The sequence below is a fragment of the Globicephala melas genome, chromosome 7 (genome assembly GCF_963455315.2).
Source record: "Globicephala melas chromosome 7, mGloMel1.2, whole genome shotgun sequence".
NCBI lineage: Eukaryota > Metazoa > Chordata > Mammalia > Artiodactyla > Delphinidae > Globicephala > Globicephala melas.
The window spans coordinates 42860882-42878011 of NC_083320.1; the positions used below are offsets into that span (position 1 = coordinate 42860882).

General features: G+C 40.0%; 1 protein-coding gene across 4 annotated transcripts in view; it reads right to left on the reverse strand.

Moving 5' to 3' along the window:
* The window catches only part of MYO1B (myosin IB), a 183189-nt gene that overhangs the window by 82273 nt on the left and 83786 nt on the right, over positions 1-17130 (reverse strand). For all 4 annotated transcript variants that reach the window (XM_060302130.1, XM_060302128.1, XM_060302129.1 and 1 more), the window contains exon 4: positions 13318-13412. In XM_060302130.1, coding sequence (XP_060158113.1) covers positions 13318-13412 — 95 coding nt within the window. The remainder of the gene's footprint in view (positions 1-13317; positions 13413-17130) is intronic.

Sequence of the window (17130 nt, forward strand, 5' to 3'; positions counted from 1 at the left end):
AACTATTTAAAGGCCGGTGAACTGTATGGACACACTTCTGCTGCTCCATCAGGCTGAACTGGCCTCAGTCATGAACAAAGAGTTTATATATTATTACGTTTCATTTCACTTCTTGGTGCTACATTCCCCTCTACCCACCAGTTCACACTGGAACTCTTCTTCTGTCACTTTGCGATATTTTGTTTCTAGGCTCCCTGGCTTTCAAAGTCAGGTGAGGCTGCCCTCCCAGAAAATTCCTGACATCTTGTGCTACCTGGTCTCCAACTGTGGGCCAACTCTCCTGCATCGCCCACACATTCCAACCCTACAGTCTGGCCTCTGAAACAACTCACCTCCAGGCTTTCTCATCATCCTTTCTCAGCAGCATTCTCTGGTCCCCATCCCCACCTACACTCTCACATGTATTTTGTATATTCTTCCTTGACTTAAATTTCTAGCCTTCCAACCCATTACACTATTAGAAGAGTGGAAGCATTTATAGACAAAACAACTCCAGACAGTGGCAAACAAATATATATGTACATATTTTACATGAAAAGCTAAGTTTTCTTTTAGGTAAACTGGCAAGAAATAGTAAAAGTCCAGGTCAGCCTATATTGCTTATTCCAGTGATTATGAACCTCACTGCAGCCAAACCTCCAACCTCAGATACATGGCTACACCCAGTTCTCTGGAAATCCTGTTCTGGCCCAGGGTGGACACCATGGACAAACTGCTTTGTGTGTATGTGTGTGGGAGCAGACGGAGCGGGGGGTGATCAACCAAGAATGAGAACACTTTGGTGGCTGCTAGCATTGATTTGACCTCTCAGAGACCTTTTAATGGCCTGAACTAAATGGCATCAAATTCTCTCAGGGTCAAATCTATTTAAAAATGGCGCCAGGAGCAGATCTATTGGAATTTGGATTGGACCTACATCACATGGCTGTTAAATTGTATGTAAACCCACAATATCTACTGAGATGTAAAGATGGGTTAACTTAAATTGAAACAAGGAATCAGTTTTATTAACTTTAAAATCTATTTAAGTAATTCAAATATCATTTTTAAATATACTTCGAAGATCCTTCTTTCTAAATTGTTAAAAAGATTTTATGCTCAGGTTCTTAACTATCTTCAGGAATTCTATTACTGCGCTCATTTTAATAATTCATTTTTGGAAGCTGGGATTAAGGGTAATTTTCTTCAAAGTCTCATTGTCTAAAAGAGACAACTCATTATTTTTTTCCTGACATAATACTTGATCTTTAACTCAAGTAGTTCATGAGATAGTCACTACTTTAGAAAAAATAAGTAAACCTGTACGGACAAGTTGCAAGGTCCAATGTAGTTTAGAGGGCTGTTTTCATTATATTTCATCATGCTGCAAACAGGAAGTAACAGTTATCTCATGAGGTTTTCTGCTTCATTTCCTTTGGCTCTTCTGTGCTAAAGTTCAAATAAATTTGCATCTTTATTCAAATGTTTACATATTTATCCAAATCAAAACTTTATGTGATAACCTCTATGAATGAAAAATATTGTATTTCTGAGGAGAGTCAAGAATTAAATTATCATCCTCCTCCATACTGCAAAGCCTAGTTCTTGAATCATGTGGACTATCATAGGAACCAATTAAACATGACCTTGGCAAGCACAGCATAAAATCTTAAGCATTTTCCAAGGCAATACTTTTGAGTAGACCGAATGCATTAATCTAGTAATCATACTCTCAGTGACAACGTCTTGCATGTTTGCTGTAAAAATATAAAAGGATTCTACGTAGGACAAAAAAGTGTATTCTTCACGTGTACTCAAAATACTGAAAAGCACCGCCATTCTAGATATAAGAATGCTGGCATTTAAAATTGGCAAACCATAACAGCATTGCTTAGAACTCATTCTTAGTTCATCATTTTCTCTAACTCACAGATACTTTACATAGGTAGATTTATGTGCATATATATGTTTGAATGTTGAATTTTAAAATGCATTGAGTTGGACAAACAAAATATGAAGTCTTCAAAGTCAAAATATCTTCTCACCAGAAAACAGTAGAACATCTAGCGTTATCAGATATCCTGCACTAATGAACAAATGGCCTATAACAAAACATTTCTAGATCAAAATATCTAGACCAGAATTCATTTCTATAAAGAATGGAAAGGGGTTATAGATGATCGTTTATGATTCTGGGAATTTTAAATTCCTGTTAAGGTAAGAATGATAACTAATTTAACTCTGCATACTCTGGTACCTTGCATTGGGTTGTGAATAGTATCTACTATATGTTATTATATAATTATGTAATATGTAATCATATAACCATATAAATTCATATACTATAATATTCTTTATGTAAGAAAACATTGTGAAATAGCAATCAGTGAATGAGAAAGGGAAAACAATGAAAGACATTTGTAACCATGAGGACAAAAGGATGGGAATCTCATGGGCAAGTATGAAAACCTATGCATGGAATCGAGCAGGCTCCACATAGATACTGTGTCAGGAAAAAAAGGTAGGAATACAAGCAAGGCTTATTCTGAGGTTTTTTTCCAGAGCTAATAAATTTATCCAGGAGTTAACAAATATCGATGCATGCATTCATAGATACAAATAATGTCACAGGTCACATACATATCATATAAACTATGTCATATATGTCATATAGCATAGAGAAAGCCATACATTTACACACACACAAATACTGACATATTTATCTACTTCTATACCTCTCTATCTCCTTGGTTAAGACACCCAAGTTTTTCTAGGGACTATGCTTACAAAGGTCTGGTGGTCCAGTGACCTAAAGAGTATGACTGCCTAAATCAAGCAAGCCATGTTTGTATACAATGAAACAAGGACTCTGTAACACAGAAGAACACCCTTTTTTAGCAGTCCTGAGTCTGCAGTGCTGCAAAATCACCCAGCTGCAGCACATCCAAACTGACCCGACAGGCAGCTGGGAACTGCCCCGATCACTGTACGAAAAACATGGGTCTTGCAATGAGAAACGCAGCCTCTGCTCCAAGAGGAATCATGAACGGCAATGTTTTTATTGAAATACAACTATATGTAAGTTGCTTTGCTTCTGAAAGTTGGCCACAAAATCTGATAATTCATGTCAAACACGTGAGTCAAGAGAGGCCTCTCTCGCATGAGGAGGAAACAAAACAAAGCTCATTTTGGCCTCGAGCTTGCTTAGCTATTCTGCTGCCATGTGGAGATACTCAGCATTGGAAAATGCTCATGGATGTTTAGGCTACAGCCAGTCAGTCACATCTCTGTCGCTGACCGAGTCAGAAAACTATCACAGATGTAGAGCAGTACAAGCTCACTTGGGGTTCAGAACCAAGGGTCTTAATGAGCAAGGCAGGCTTTGTAACTCTTTTAGCAGATGGCTGCAGAGTTCCTAGAAACTGATGTAACTGTAAAATTAGAAATCAAATAATTTATAATGCTTTCTTATATCAGGATCATCTTCTCAGGCCCACAGTTTACTCTGATGGCCTTGGAAAAATGCAGTTACGATGGTTCCCTCATGTTCTGCCTGCCTGCCCCCATCGGTGCTTGAATGGTTTCCCACAAACTATTTGTATTCATGATAGTGAATTGTGAGTTCCCTGCCTAGAAATAGTTGGGCACTTTTATGAGGCATGATGGATTTTTTATTTAGCACAGCAGTAATGAATTAAATAGGCCCCCAAAGGATTCAAAATGTTCACGCCTCTCCCTGAGTGCCCACATTATACAACCCTACAGTGTAAGAGTGTCTCCAGTGTTTAAGACCAGTAACATCATCATCTGCCAGGGGGGTTTACAACCTCGTTAACTTAATTACTTCTTATAAAATGAGCCCTCGGATACTACATGGTGGTTCTGTATATGCTATTAAGCAAAAACTCTCACTGAAAAGGGATGCTATACGTAAGTACATAGCACGTTCCAGGCCCTCAATAAATGTTAGTTATCTTCTTCTTTCATTCATTCACTAACACAAAAGTGCTAATAGCTACATGTATTCAAAAAAATTTTGGTGACTAAGATAATGTGACATTTCCAAAATGGCCTGGCATTCCTCTTCCCCACAGAATTGAGAGTAAACCCCTTCTTGAAATTCCTCACACACTGTACTGCAAATCTCTGTATTATTTTCCATCATTTCATTTTCCCGTAAGTAATCTCCATGAAACAGAGACATTAAACAACACAGAGTCTACTCAAAACTATAGTCTGATGACAATTAAAACCTTAATACAATTTGAAACAATTTCTGTACCCCTGCTTTCAAAAAGAAAGAAAAGTAGAAAAAGATGGGAATACATAAGTAAAACACTAGATGTCTCTATGGAAATGGAGAGGTAGGAGATGCTATTGGGATCTATAAATGTAAAGAAAGGGCTGAGCAGCTACCAAAGAGTATAGCTGAGTAGATATTTAAAAACAGCAGCTCTCAGTAGTGGTGTCCACTGCCCAGCACCAGGATTTTAATGATAACGGACAAGTGAAACATCACCAGATCTAAAAAGCACAGTAGCTCAAAAACAAGACAAATGCTTCGAGAGACTTCTGGACAGTTGCTACTCAAAGTACGGTCTGACGACCAGCACTACTCAAAAGCTGGTCGGCCCCTGGACTGCTACTGGTCTATCTACATATGAGAGTAGGCGTTGAGAAGTTTCTGTAGCAATTTGGTAGTTTGTCTGTGGAAGCTAAACAGAAATCGGGGCCTGAATTTTCTATGTCTTCTTTTATTTTATTTTTCTGGTATTGGTCAGCAGCAGACTGCAAGAGAAGGGAACCTGGTGCTTCCCAGTGGAAGGTTTGAGACGTACTGCTCCAGGGTGTCTGTGGTACCCTCTCCAGCCTCTTGCTGAAGCAGCACCTGTAAACAGAGCTTCCTACCAGAGGAGGAGGTGATGACCCTGTGAAGCAGCTGTCCATTCTTCAGCTTATGACAGAGGGCAAAGGAGTCCTAGAAGGGACTAAATCCAGGGAAAACGATAGGATTTCAAGTGGTGAATGGGACACTGAAACAAAGAGGACAAGTTATTGACTAGAAAAATAGAAGAGAAAAGAGAAGAGAAAAATATAGAAAAGAAGAATGAACTCCATGTGCCACTAGATTTCCACCAGAGGAATAAGGTGTTTTTGTTTTTCTCAGAAAAGAATGAATGCCCTCCCTGTGAAACAGTAACAGCAACCTCCACTCAGTTTCTTAATAAAGAAGGTACACGAGCCTACCAGGAGATGGAATTTTGCTCCAGGAGGAAGCAGTATGGTTTACAACTCTCTGAGAAGGAGGAGGTCATATACTCATGGCTCATGAGTGGATGTGCTGTCTTCTTGGAACACATGTTCCAGAGGAGATGAAGAACTGGCCAATACCAATCAAACCAGTGACCACAACCCACTTCTGATGACTCACTCAGGAACAAACTGAAACAATCAGATACTCAAAGAAATCTTTAGACATGATGAAGAATGAGTAAAAATCTAAAAAAGTGAATAGGCTTAGGAATATTTTCATCTCTTCCTCCCTTATGCTTTAAAAAAGGAAACACGTGAAATGAATAGGCTTGTAGATACAGTCAAAGGGATTGAGGTAGGGGTAGGTGGCACGAGATACATCACTAATACAAATGACTTCTGTCAGGGACACAGTTTTTAACTTGCCTTGCCACCATTTTCACTGGTTAACCTGGAAGCAAACAAGAAGCTGTACTGCTTCTAAGAATTAAATTCTGTTTCACAAGAAAAGAACTGGTTAGTGACACGGAAGGAGCAAAAACTTTCCCCCAAGATACCAATGTCCTCTTAAAGTTCTTACTGGAAACAAAGAGTTCTAAACAACCAAAGATATCACAAATTTCTGAGTAAACAGTGGTAAGAGCCTATATCCAGAGTTCAAATGAATGATCTAAAAAGGGGTGGGAAACTCTATATAATGACACTGGCTACATACAATAAACAGCAGGCCTTTTAGTGAAAAGTAACATGAGCTGCCATTAGAAGGGGGGAAAGCATGAGGGGAAGGTGAAGAACAAGGTCGAGGCTAGATCAAGCAGAATCTTGTGTAACAGGCACATGGGGTTTGGCTTATATTTTGGTGCAATGGAAACTATTAAATATTTTTATGTAAAAAAAAGCTTGATGCAAACAAACATGGAAAAACAATATACCAAAACTGATGAGATGCAGCAAGAATGTTTCAAGAGGAAATTTTATAGCTATAAATGCATATATCAAGAATAAAAGAAAGATCTTAAAAAAAAACCCTAACATTATACCTCAAAAAACTAGAAAAATAAGAACTAAGCCCAATCTTAGCAGAAGATACAGCTTTTTTGAGGAAATAATGAAGATTAGAGCAGAAATAAATGAAACAGAGAATCAGGAAAGCAGTAGAAAAGATTAACAAAATTAAAAGTTGGTTCTTTGAAAAAATAAACCAAATTGGCAAACTAACCAAGAAAAAAAGAAAAAGGGCTCAAATAAATAAAATTGTAAGTGAAAAAGGAGACATTCAACAGATACCACAGAAATAAAGGAACATAAGCGACTACTATGAACAATTATATGCTAACAAATTAGACAACCTAGAAGAAATGGACAAGTTCCTAGAATCATGAAGAAATAGAAAATCTGAACAGACCGATTACTACTAAGAAGATTGAGTCAGTAATCAAAAACCTCCCAAAAAGAAAAGCCCAAGACCAGAACTATCTCAAACTCTTGCAATACAAAGAGGGAACACTTCCAAACCCAGCATTACCCTTATACCAAAGCCAGATAAGGATACTACAAGAAAAGAAAACTATAGGTCAATATCCTTAATGAATATAAGGGCCAAAATTCACAAAATACTAGCAAACTGAATTCAACAGCACATTAAAAGGACCATATACCATGATCAAGCGGAATTCATCCGTGGGATGCAAGGATGGTCCAACACATGCAAATCAATAAATGTGATACCTCACATTTAACACATACATCACATTTTAATAGAATAAAATCATATGATCATCTCAATAAGTCCAGAAAAAGCATGTGACAAAATTCAACATCCTCTCATGATAAAAACTCTCAACAAATTAGATAAAGAAGGAGTATACATCAACATAATAAAGGCCATACAGGACAAGCAGGCAACTAACATCATACTCAATGGTGAAAGGTTGAAAGCTTTTCCTGTAAGATCAGGAACAAGACAACCCTCCCCACTCCTATTCAACATAGTACTGAAAGTCCCAGGCAGAGCAATTAGGCAAGAAAAAGAAATAAAAGGCATCAGAAACAGAAAGGAAGAAGTAAAATCGTCTCTGTTTACAGATGACAGGATCTTATGTACAGAAGATCCAAAAGACTCCACCAAAGACTGTAAGAAGTAATAAACCAATTTAGTAAAGTTGTAGGATACAAAATCAACATACAGAAATCAGTAGCATTTCTTTATACTAACAATAAATAATTTTAAAAAGCAATAAAGAAAACTATCCCATTTCCAATAGCAACAAAAACAATAAAATACTTAGGAATAAATTTAACCAAGAGGTGAAAGATCTGTATACTGAAAATGATAAGACATTGGTGAAAGAAATTTAAGTGACACAAGCAAATGGAAAGCTATTTCACATTCGTGAACAGAAAGAATTAATACTGTTAAAACATCCCATACTATCCAGAGCTATCTATAGATTCAATACAATCCCTGTCAAAATTCCAATGGCATTTTTCACAGAAATAGAACAAACAAGCCTAAAATTCATATGGAAGCACAAAAGACCCCAAATAGCCAAAGCAGTATTGAGAAAGAAGAACAAAGCTAGAGGCATCATACTCCCTGATTTCAGATTATACTACAAAGCTACAGTAATCAAAATAGTATGATACTGGCATAAAAACAGACACATAGATGAATGAAACAGAATGAAGAGACCAGAAATAAACCCATGCATAAGCAGTCAACTAATATTTGACAAAGGAGCCAATAATATTCAATGGAAAAAAGGCAGTCTTTTTAATAAATGGTGTTGGGAAAACTGGATATACACATGTAAGAGAATGGAACTGACAAAAATTAACTACCACCCACAAAAATTAACTCAAAATGGATTAAAGACTTAAATGTAAGACCTGAAACCGTGAAACTTCTAAAAGAAAACATAGGGGAAAACTCTTAGACACTGGTCTTGGCAATGATTTTTTGGATATGTTTTGTTGTACAAACAACAAAAGCAAAAATAAACAAGTTGGATTACATCAGACTAAAAAGCTTCTGCCAGCAAAAGAAATGATTAATAAATGGAAAGGCAACCTACTGAATGGGAGAAAATATCTGCAAATAATATGACCAATAAGGGGTTAATATCCAAAATACATAAATAGCTCATACAGCTCAACCAAAAAAACCCCAAACAATCCGATTAAAAAATGGGCAGAAGACCTGAATAGACATTTTTCCAAAGAAGACATACAGATGGTCAACAGGCACATGAAGAGATGCTCAACATCATTAATTATCAGAGAAACGCAAATCAAAACCACAATGAGATACCACCTCACACTTGTCAGAATGGCTAATATCAAAAAAACACAAGAAGTAAGTGTTGGAGAGGATGTGGAAAAAGGGAATTCTTATGCACTCTCGGTGGGAATGTAAATTGGTGCAGCCACTATGGAAAACAGTATGGAAGTTCCTCAAAAAATTAAAAATAGAACTACCATATGATCCAGCAATACCACTCCTGGGTATATATTCAAAGGAAAAAAAAATACTATGTTGAAGCGGTATCTGCACTCCCATGTTCATTGCAGCATTATTTACAATAGTCAAGAAATGGAAACAAGTGTCGGTCGGTCTATGGACAAATGAATAGAGAAAAATGTGGTGTGTGTGTGTGTGTGTGTGTGTGTGTGTGTGTGTACACACACAACTGACTATTGTTCAGCCAAAAAAAAAAAGGAGGAAATCCTGCCATTTGTGACAACACGGATGAACCGTGAAGGCATTATACTAACTGAAATAAGTCAGAGAAAGACAAATACTGTATGATCTCACTTATATATGGAATCTAAAAAAAAAAAAAGACAAATTCATAGAAACAAAGAGAAGAGTAGATTGCTGGTTTGAGAAGGAGAAGGGGGAAATGGAGATGGGTGAAAGGTGATCAGAAGGTACAAACTTCCAGTTATAAGATGAAGTTCTAGGGATCTAATGTACATCATGGCAACTATAGTTAACACTGTATTGTATACTTAAAAGTTGCTCAGAGGAATTCCCTGCCGGTCCAGTGGTTAGGACTTGGCGCTTTCACTGCAGGGAGCATGGGTTCGATCCCTGGTGGGGGAACTAAGATCTTGCATGCCGTGTGGTGAGGCTAAATAAAAAAGTTGCTAAGACAGTAGATCTTAAAAGTTCTCATCACACACACACACAAAAAGGTAACTCGAAACAAAATTTTTTTAACAGGCCAAGGGTTTGATCCAGTTTTCAGTTTTACAGATCATTCTGGTGTCTGTGAAAAAAAAACTGTAGGCAAGCATAGGGGGAAAAGAAGAGACCTGTTAGACATTGCTACAAACAGTCCTCAAAGGAAGTAATGGTTAGTGGCTTAGTCTAACTAGAGTCGCCATATGGATACAAAGAAAAGGAAGAAAGAACTTGGCATGAGATATATTTTAGAGGTAGGGTTGACAGGATTAGAAAATGGGATTCATGTGGAAGATACAGGAAAGGAAAATATCAAGGATGACAGTTACATCTCTAGCTTGAGAAACTAGGCTGATGGGTGGTCCCATTTATTGAGACCAGGAAGTTTGGGTAGGAGGGTAAAATCAAAAGTTCGATTTAGGGCGTGCTTAGTTTGAGATGCCTCTGAGAACCCACATAGACTGTCAAGCAGGTACTGGATGTGTAAGCTGGAAGACAAAGTAAGAGGTACTGAGTGGAGGGTACAGTTTAGGAGGCAAAAACATAATCTGAGACTAGTTGTGACCGCCCTAAAGAGAATATAGAAAGATAAAGAAAGATGATCCAGAACTAATCAACACAACAACTTTGTTTTTCTTTTTGGCTGTGCCACGAGGCTTATGGGATTTTTAGTTCCCCGACCAAGGATCGAACCCAGGCCCTCGGCAGTGAGAGCTCAGAGTCGTGACCACTGGACTGCCAGGGAATTCCGCCAAATTAACTTTTAATGAATTAACTATATTTCAATTTTCAGTTGTCAGGATCAGTCTTTGTCCTGGTCTGATTCAGTATTTTCGTCAATTTCTTAAATTAAGACACAGAAGGAGGCTCGGGTTGGAGGATGGCATTTATTCAATCATTCAAACATGTAGTGATTGCCTAATGGGTCCCAGGCATTAAGTCAGGCTATAGGGACACAAAGATGAAGAAAACATAATCCCTGCCTTAAAGAGACACTGGAGGCTAGTTTAAAAAAAAAAAAAAATACCAACAAGGGCAATGGGTTTAATGGCACTCAAAAAGCATCATGTTCAAAGTATGAAGATACAGCTTAGCATAGTGGATAAAAATGGTGCCATGAATTAAATGTTTGTGTCCCCCTGAAATTCATATGCTGAAACCTTAACCTCCAAGCTGGGGCCTTCAGGAGGTAACTAGGTTTAGATGAGGACATGAGGGTAGGACCTCGGTGATGGGATTAACGTCCTTATAAGAGGAAGAAGACCAGAGACTGCTCAGGCTCACTTTTAAACTCTCCTCCCATGTGAGGACACAGAGAGAAGGTCCTCACCAGGCACCTTGACTGGACTTCCCAGCTTCCAGAACTATGAGAAATAAATGTCTGTTGTTTAAATCACTCAGTCTCTGGTATTTTGTTACAGCAGCCTGAGCTGAGACAAGTGGGGTCTCTAGAGCTATATATCTACCTGCGTTCAAGATCCCAGCTCTGCCACTTACTCACTGTGAGGTAGGGTTGACAGGATTAGAAAATGGGATTCTAATTCTAAGTTTAAGCAAGTTGTTTAACCTTTCTGTGGCTCAATTTCTCCATCATAAAAATGGGGATAAGAATACTTATCTCATACGTGCAATATGCTAACCACAACGCCCAACACGTGGTAAGTGCTCATGTAAGTTAGCTACTATTATTATTTCCCAATGGCACGGCAGTGGTTCTATGGGAGGGAACAGAATCATAAACAAAAGATTCTACATGTAGACTTAAAATAATTTTGTTGAACAATACCCAACTGAGAAAATCTGACCAAACAGAAGTTAATATACAAGAAACCTATAACACCTTGCTCGATGAAAAGACCAATATGAGTCAATACACGTACCACATGAATAGAAGTCTCGTATCCACGTTAAGAGGGCAATAGTTTCACAATAACCAGGAGCAAATTTGAAGTATTCTGTTTACTTCTTGGGATGCAATTTTATAAAGCATATTGACAAACTGGGCAGACGCTGGAATAATATGACCATGACAGTGAGGGATTTGGGAACGAGATTCAATCCACCTGTTACATGTTCGTATACGCACCCTTACAAGTGTACACCTCACTTCACTACACTTAATGTTCTGTATATAAATTGTATGTAGACCTGTATACATTTAGATGTATGTACATATATAGCGCAGAGCTATTGTTTATCTCCTGTACTACACTATAAACTTGACAAGGACAGGAATGGTGTCTGGCTCACCAATGTATCACTGGTACCTACTGCAGTACCTTTCACCTAGTAGGTACTCAGGAATTTTCCTAGATGAATGAATAAATGAACGTGTATCACATGAGAAATTTTTAAAGAAAAGGGATTTTTAGCCCTAGGAAGCTTTGATGGATGACTTCAAAGAATTAAGTGATTGTCCTGTAGGAGAGAAAGTAGACTAATTTGGTAAGGTCCCAGACTGCAGAGTTAAGACGAATACACAGAGGCAGAATTCACCTCTAGGTAAGGAAGAACTTTTGTTCCCAAACCTGTGTGACAAAGTCCACAGGCCACCTTACAAAGCAGTGAGCCCTGCATCACTATAAAAGGAGTTTGGCTGTCCCTGGGGAGGACCCTACACTAAATGGTCTCTAACTAAGATCCCTTCCAATTATATGAGTCTGTGCTCTCTGTTACCTTGATTCTTACATGCCACTCTTTTCCCCTCCATTTCTGCCCATCCAGAGCCTAGAACCTGCACAACCTTGCAAAGAAACAGTGCACTATGTCTCCAAAGGCTCCGGGAAGGGAGCTGGACACATCTTATCTAGCCATTCTTTCTCCAGTTACGCTGAGGGGTAGGGAAGAGGTACTCCTTAAGAAAGTGGCAGAAGAAATAGGTATAGAAAGAAAAGCCATTTCAGCGCAGATGGGGAGAGTTTAAAGACACAACTCTAACTAAGGGCTAATGAACAAAATGAATTCAGTCAGTTGACTGAAATATCCACAGGGGATTTTCTTCTCTTGAGCATCAGGAAATCAAAGTTATTAATCTGATACTTAAAGAGCCAAGTAAAGTTGAAGCATTTAAATCCCACTTTGGCAAACTAACAGAAATGACCAATGATCAGAGTCTTATCTATAAAACAAGAACATCTTACAGATGAACCAGTTATGAAAATACTATCCTCCTCTTTCCTGGACTCATCAGTTCCGTCAAAGAAACCTACTGACAACAGCAGTTCTAACCTGTCTAAGTTTGGACTCAGCGATCACAGCTCTTTTGAACGTTTTCCAGGTAGCTGGGCACCATGTGTAAAATCACTTTCTCACTCAAGACAATCACACAGATTGCTTTTATTAAAAGCACAAGAAAAAAAAAGCACACTCCCTCCCCATGTGAGGGGTTGTTTTATGGGGAGGTTGCCAGCCTGTCTAAAAATGTGTACAAAAATCTCAATTCTTCAGGCTTCAGAGGAAGACTTTTCTACAGTGAAATCCAGCATTTTCCTGGCGCCCTCCCTCACTTTTTAGCAGAGAGATAGTCTGTGGTTGTGGGATCTCCAAACCCAAACAGTCTGGCATTTCTTAGGGAAGTGGTGAGACCTCGCACTAGACCTTGGTGTCTTGGAGGGAAGGTAAAAGACCTTGAAGAACGCAGGAACTGCAACAGAAAGGTCTAGAATCCAGAAAGACACTCCCACATTGGTTGGAACCCTTTTGATAGGTGCCTGCTCCTTCACAGGAGAGATGAGGCAAGTCCTTCCTGGAGAACATTCCAGGATCCTAATCACTAGCCTTCCCAGCATGAGTCCTGTGAGCGTCATGCTAATAAGGCTCCACCCACCTGCTCTGCCATCATCATTCTGTGCAGCGTCTACCCTTCTACAGGAGAAAGTAAGATTGTCCAGTGGCCTTACCTGTTTTTCCTGCTCCGCTTTCCCCAGTAATCAGAATACACTGGTCTTTATCTTGATCTCTTAGGGATCTGTATGCTTCATCTGACAGGGCAAAGCTGCAGGGGATAATGGGAAAAAAGTCCTTAAAATTCAGCTCATTATTATGTGTTTATCAGATATAACTAACTACAGGCTCTTTAAAGGGTCACTGATACGCTTTAGATAGAAAGCTGAGATATCACATTTTATTTCTTTCAAATTCTTAAAGTAAATAAATAAAGCTATCCATTGTTTGTGGCCCGTGTTACCTTCTCCTATGCATTCTCTCTTAACTGAAACGGTACTGATGTATAGTACTCTAAAGATAGAGAGTACATGTCCACATGTCCACAACTGGATAATGTTGCTATTTCCAGGACAATACACTGGAGTTTCGAAACAATGAGAAAAATTTTTTTTCAATCATTAGAAAAATGTTATCAAATACCAAATAGCTGATATTACCATCACTAAGCTAAACACAGAACTACTGCCTTCACAAACAAGATGGTTGAAACTGTAAGGTCCACCAGAGGCAGGTGGTACTATAGGTTTGCCGTGGTTCTTGTCCGGTCCTGTGCGCTCTATGATGACAAAGGGCCCCCTATCAAGAAAGTCCTCATGTTGACCTTCCCCTCCTCAAAATTTACTAACAAGGTAAATTTTGCTCCCTCTAACTAACTGCAAAATAATTGGGACAATATGATACTGTACTTAAAATAGGAAAGCTCCTCTTCTAATTCATTTATTAACAAGTACTTATTGAGTCTACCTTATGTGAAGAACACGCTAGGAATGCACGGGAGAGAGATACAAAATAGAAAATAGATTAAGTGCAAGGAAAAAGATATGTGCAAAACATTGCAGAACCAGACCTCAAGGGGGTAGGGGTGTGGAGTAGGAGTACCTTAAGAGGTAGAAACACAGCCCTAAAGAATTCATTAGCGGGCTTCCCTGGTGGCGCAGTGGTTGAGAGTCCGCCTGCCGATGCAGGGGACACAGGTTCGTGCCCCGGTCTGGGAAGATCCCACATGCCGCGGAGCAGCTGGGCCCATGAGCCATGGCCGCTGAGCCTGCGCGTCCGGAGCCTGTGCTCCACAACGGGAGAGGCCACAACAGTGAGAGGCCCGTGTACCACAAAAAGCTGCTGAAAAGCAAAGCCTGAGGAGTGATGCGCTAGAGAGATGGGCAGACTCCAAATCAGGAGAACAGAGATGATCAGGAGCCACCCAGAGGGAATGTAAGCAACAGAGGGACAGGATCACATAGTTATCAGAGAGTAATTAGAGCTAAACATAGCAGCATTTACCCTGTACCAGCATGGTCCCCAGGCCCTTCATATTTAATCTTTTTTTTTAATTTATTATTTTTTTATTTGTTTATTTTTGGCTGCGTTGGGTCTTCGTTGCTGCACGCGGGCTTTCTCTAGTTGCGGCGAGCAGGGGCCACTCTTCATTGCGGTGCGCGGACTTCTCACTGCGGTGGCTTCTCTTGTTGCAGAGCACGGGCTCTAGGCACACGGGTTTCAGCAGTTGTGGCACGCGGGCTCTAGAGCACAGGCTCAGTGGTTGTGGCACATGGGCTTAGTTGCTCCGCGGCATGTGGGATCTTCCCGGACCAGGGCTCAAACCCACGTCCCCTGCATTGGCAGGCAGATTCCCAACCACTGTGCCACCAGGGAAGCCCCCATATTTAATCATTTTAAATCTCACAACAAAACTACTACGAATAAATTATTATTAATCCCATTTTCAGATGATGAAATTGTGTCAAAAAGTGAAGACAGAACTTGTCATGGTCACACTGGCAGTGTGCTCTTGACCACTGGGACACACCACCTCCGTGCTCTGGACAGAGATCACAGGACGGCATGTAAGAGAGACCAATCTGGAGGCAAGGAGCCTGGGGAAGGGCTGGGATACAGGAAGAGCGTCAATTCAGCCAACCAGACTTTGGCTTCTCTTCAGGAAGTGTGTGGCGCCATTAATAATGACAATGTACTGAGCACCTTCAGTGTGCTAGGAGCTGAATGAAGTGTTGTGTTCATAATCAGATTTCATCCTTACGGTAGCTCTGTGAAGTGAATGCTACCTGCATCCTTAAAGAAAAAGGATCCAATGAGACTGAGAGGTGACATGACATGTCCGAGACCAGGACAGTCATAACCTGAACCCAGAAATCCTGTGTATCACATTCTTCCCCTCTCCGCACATCCTCTTACGATTATCTGTGGCCTTATCCTCTGGCTGGATCGACGTGAGCCCCCAAAGAGAGTCACCACAAGCCTTATTTGTAACCGTCACATCAATGACTCCAACCAAAGCCTTGCACATAAATACAGTCATTTGTCGAATGAACATATAAAGAAAAGGCAAGAAACGGACTTTTTCGAGTAACATGTTGCTTTAGCTTGCTTATGTGAACAATGTACACTGATCTCTTTCCGTCCAGCATGTCTTCCTCACCCTCAGATCCCTTCAGCCATCCCCTAAGTAACCAGTGCCTTGCTGTGTGCCAAGGTCGACCAGTGCCAAGGTCGCTCAGTGGCCTCATCCTTCTCTAGCGTTCTCTGAATCCCCGAGGAGGAAGCAAGCATGCCCCTCTGCACCACTGCATACTGGGACAACGGACAGAACAGTGAATCCCAGAGGCAGAGGCATCCTAGATGGACAGGGTTCCCCGGGCTCCAGACCCCCAACTTAACACCTACAGGACCCCGAGCAAGTCCCTCACCCTGGCTGAGTTTTCTTCAGGTACAAAATTAAAAATGTAGCCACGTACTTCCACTTAGAGGATTAAGTATACCTGTATGAAAGCACTTTAAAAGTGATCGAGTCCTGAATAAATGTCCAATGTCCTTCTGTAACATAATTAGTTATGCAGACATCTTCTGATCCCTTACCAGAGTGTAAGCTCCTGGGGGCACAGCCTTGCTGTGTAATTAATCTTTGTGCATCCCACAGAGATATGAACGTAAGACATCGTCTATACCAAAATACGAATGAATGAATGAGTGGATCCTCTCAAGTACTGACAAAGTCCCTACTGGACTGCACTCCGTAAAGGGTGGTGAACAGGAAAGCCATGTCTTCTGTGACCTTCATAAGGAGAAGGAGAGCTTTACTTAGATTCCTTATTAGCCTTCCTCCCTCCCACTCCTCCCACCTCCAGACAAGAGCTCAGTGATGCCGCTGTCATTTTCATCATGGGCAAGAAACAGAGGAAAGCATGTTACGGGAAATATACAGATGAACTTTTCCAACCATACACATCTGCCGACCTCTTCATGGGTTAACACAGGCCTTTTCCCATGCTCCTAAGACTGCAAGTTAGCTTTATATATTACACTATTACCAGATCCCAAAGGATGCAAAATGACTTCTAATGTGAATAACCACATATGATTGTGCGTGCACATGTATATGTGGACACACACACACGAGGGTTCAGAAGATCACCAAATGACCCTGGCATGGGTTTATTTCAAGTCAAAGAAACACCTAGCTCGAACACTTACTTTCCACTTGTCTATCTAGACAGAATACTTAACTGCTGTTCCCCAAACTGGGCTTGACTCATCTAATGAGGAGTATATTTTAATTTAAGATAAAGGCTAAAAGGGATAGTTATTCTGTCCGGACTCTGGAGAGTCCCTGATTTCAAACTGCCATGAAAATTTACCAATTAAAGTATTTAAGCACTGGGAAAATTGGCCTGGACTACTGGCACAGGCATCTCAAGCAGAGCATAAATGTCATCATACTCATTTTGTATAAACACGAAAGATCTTGACTT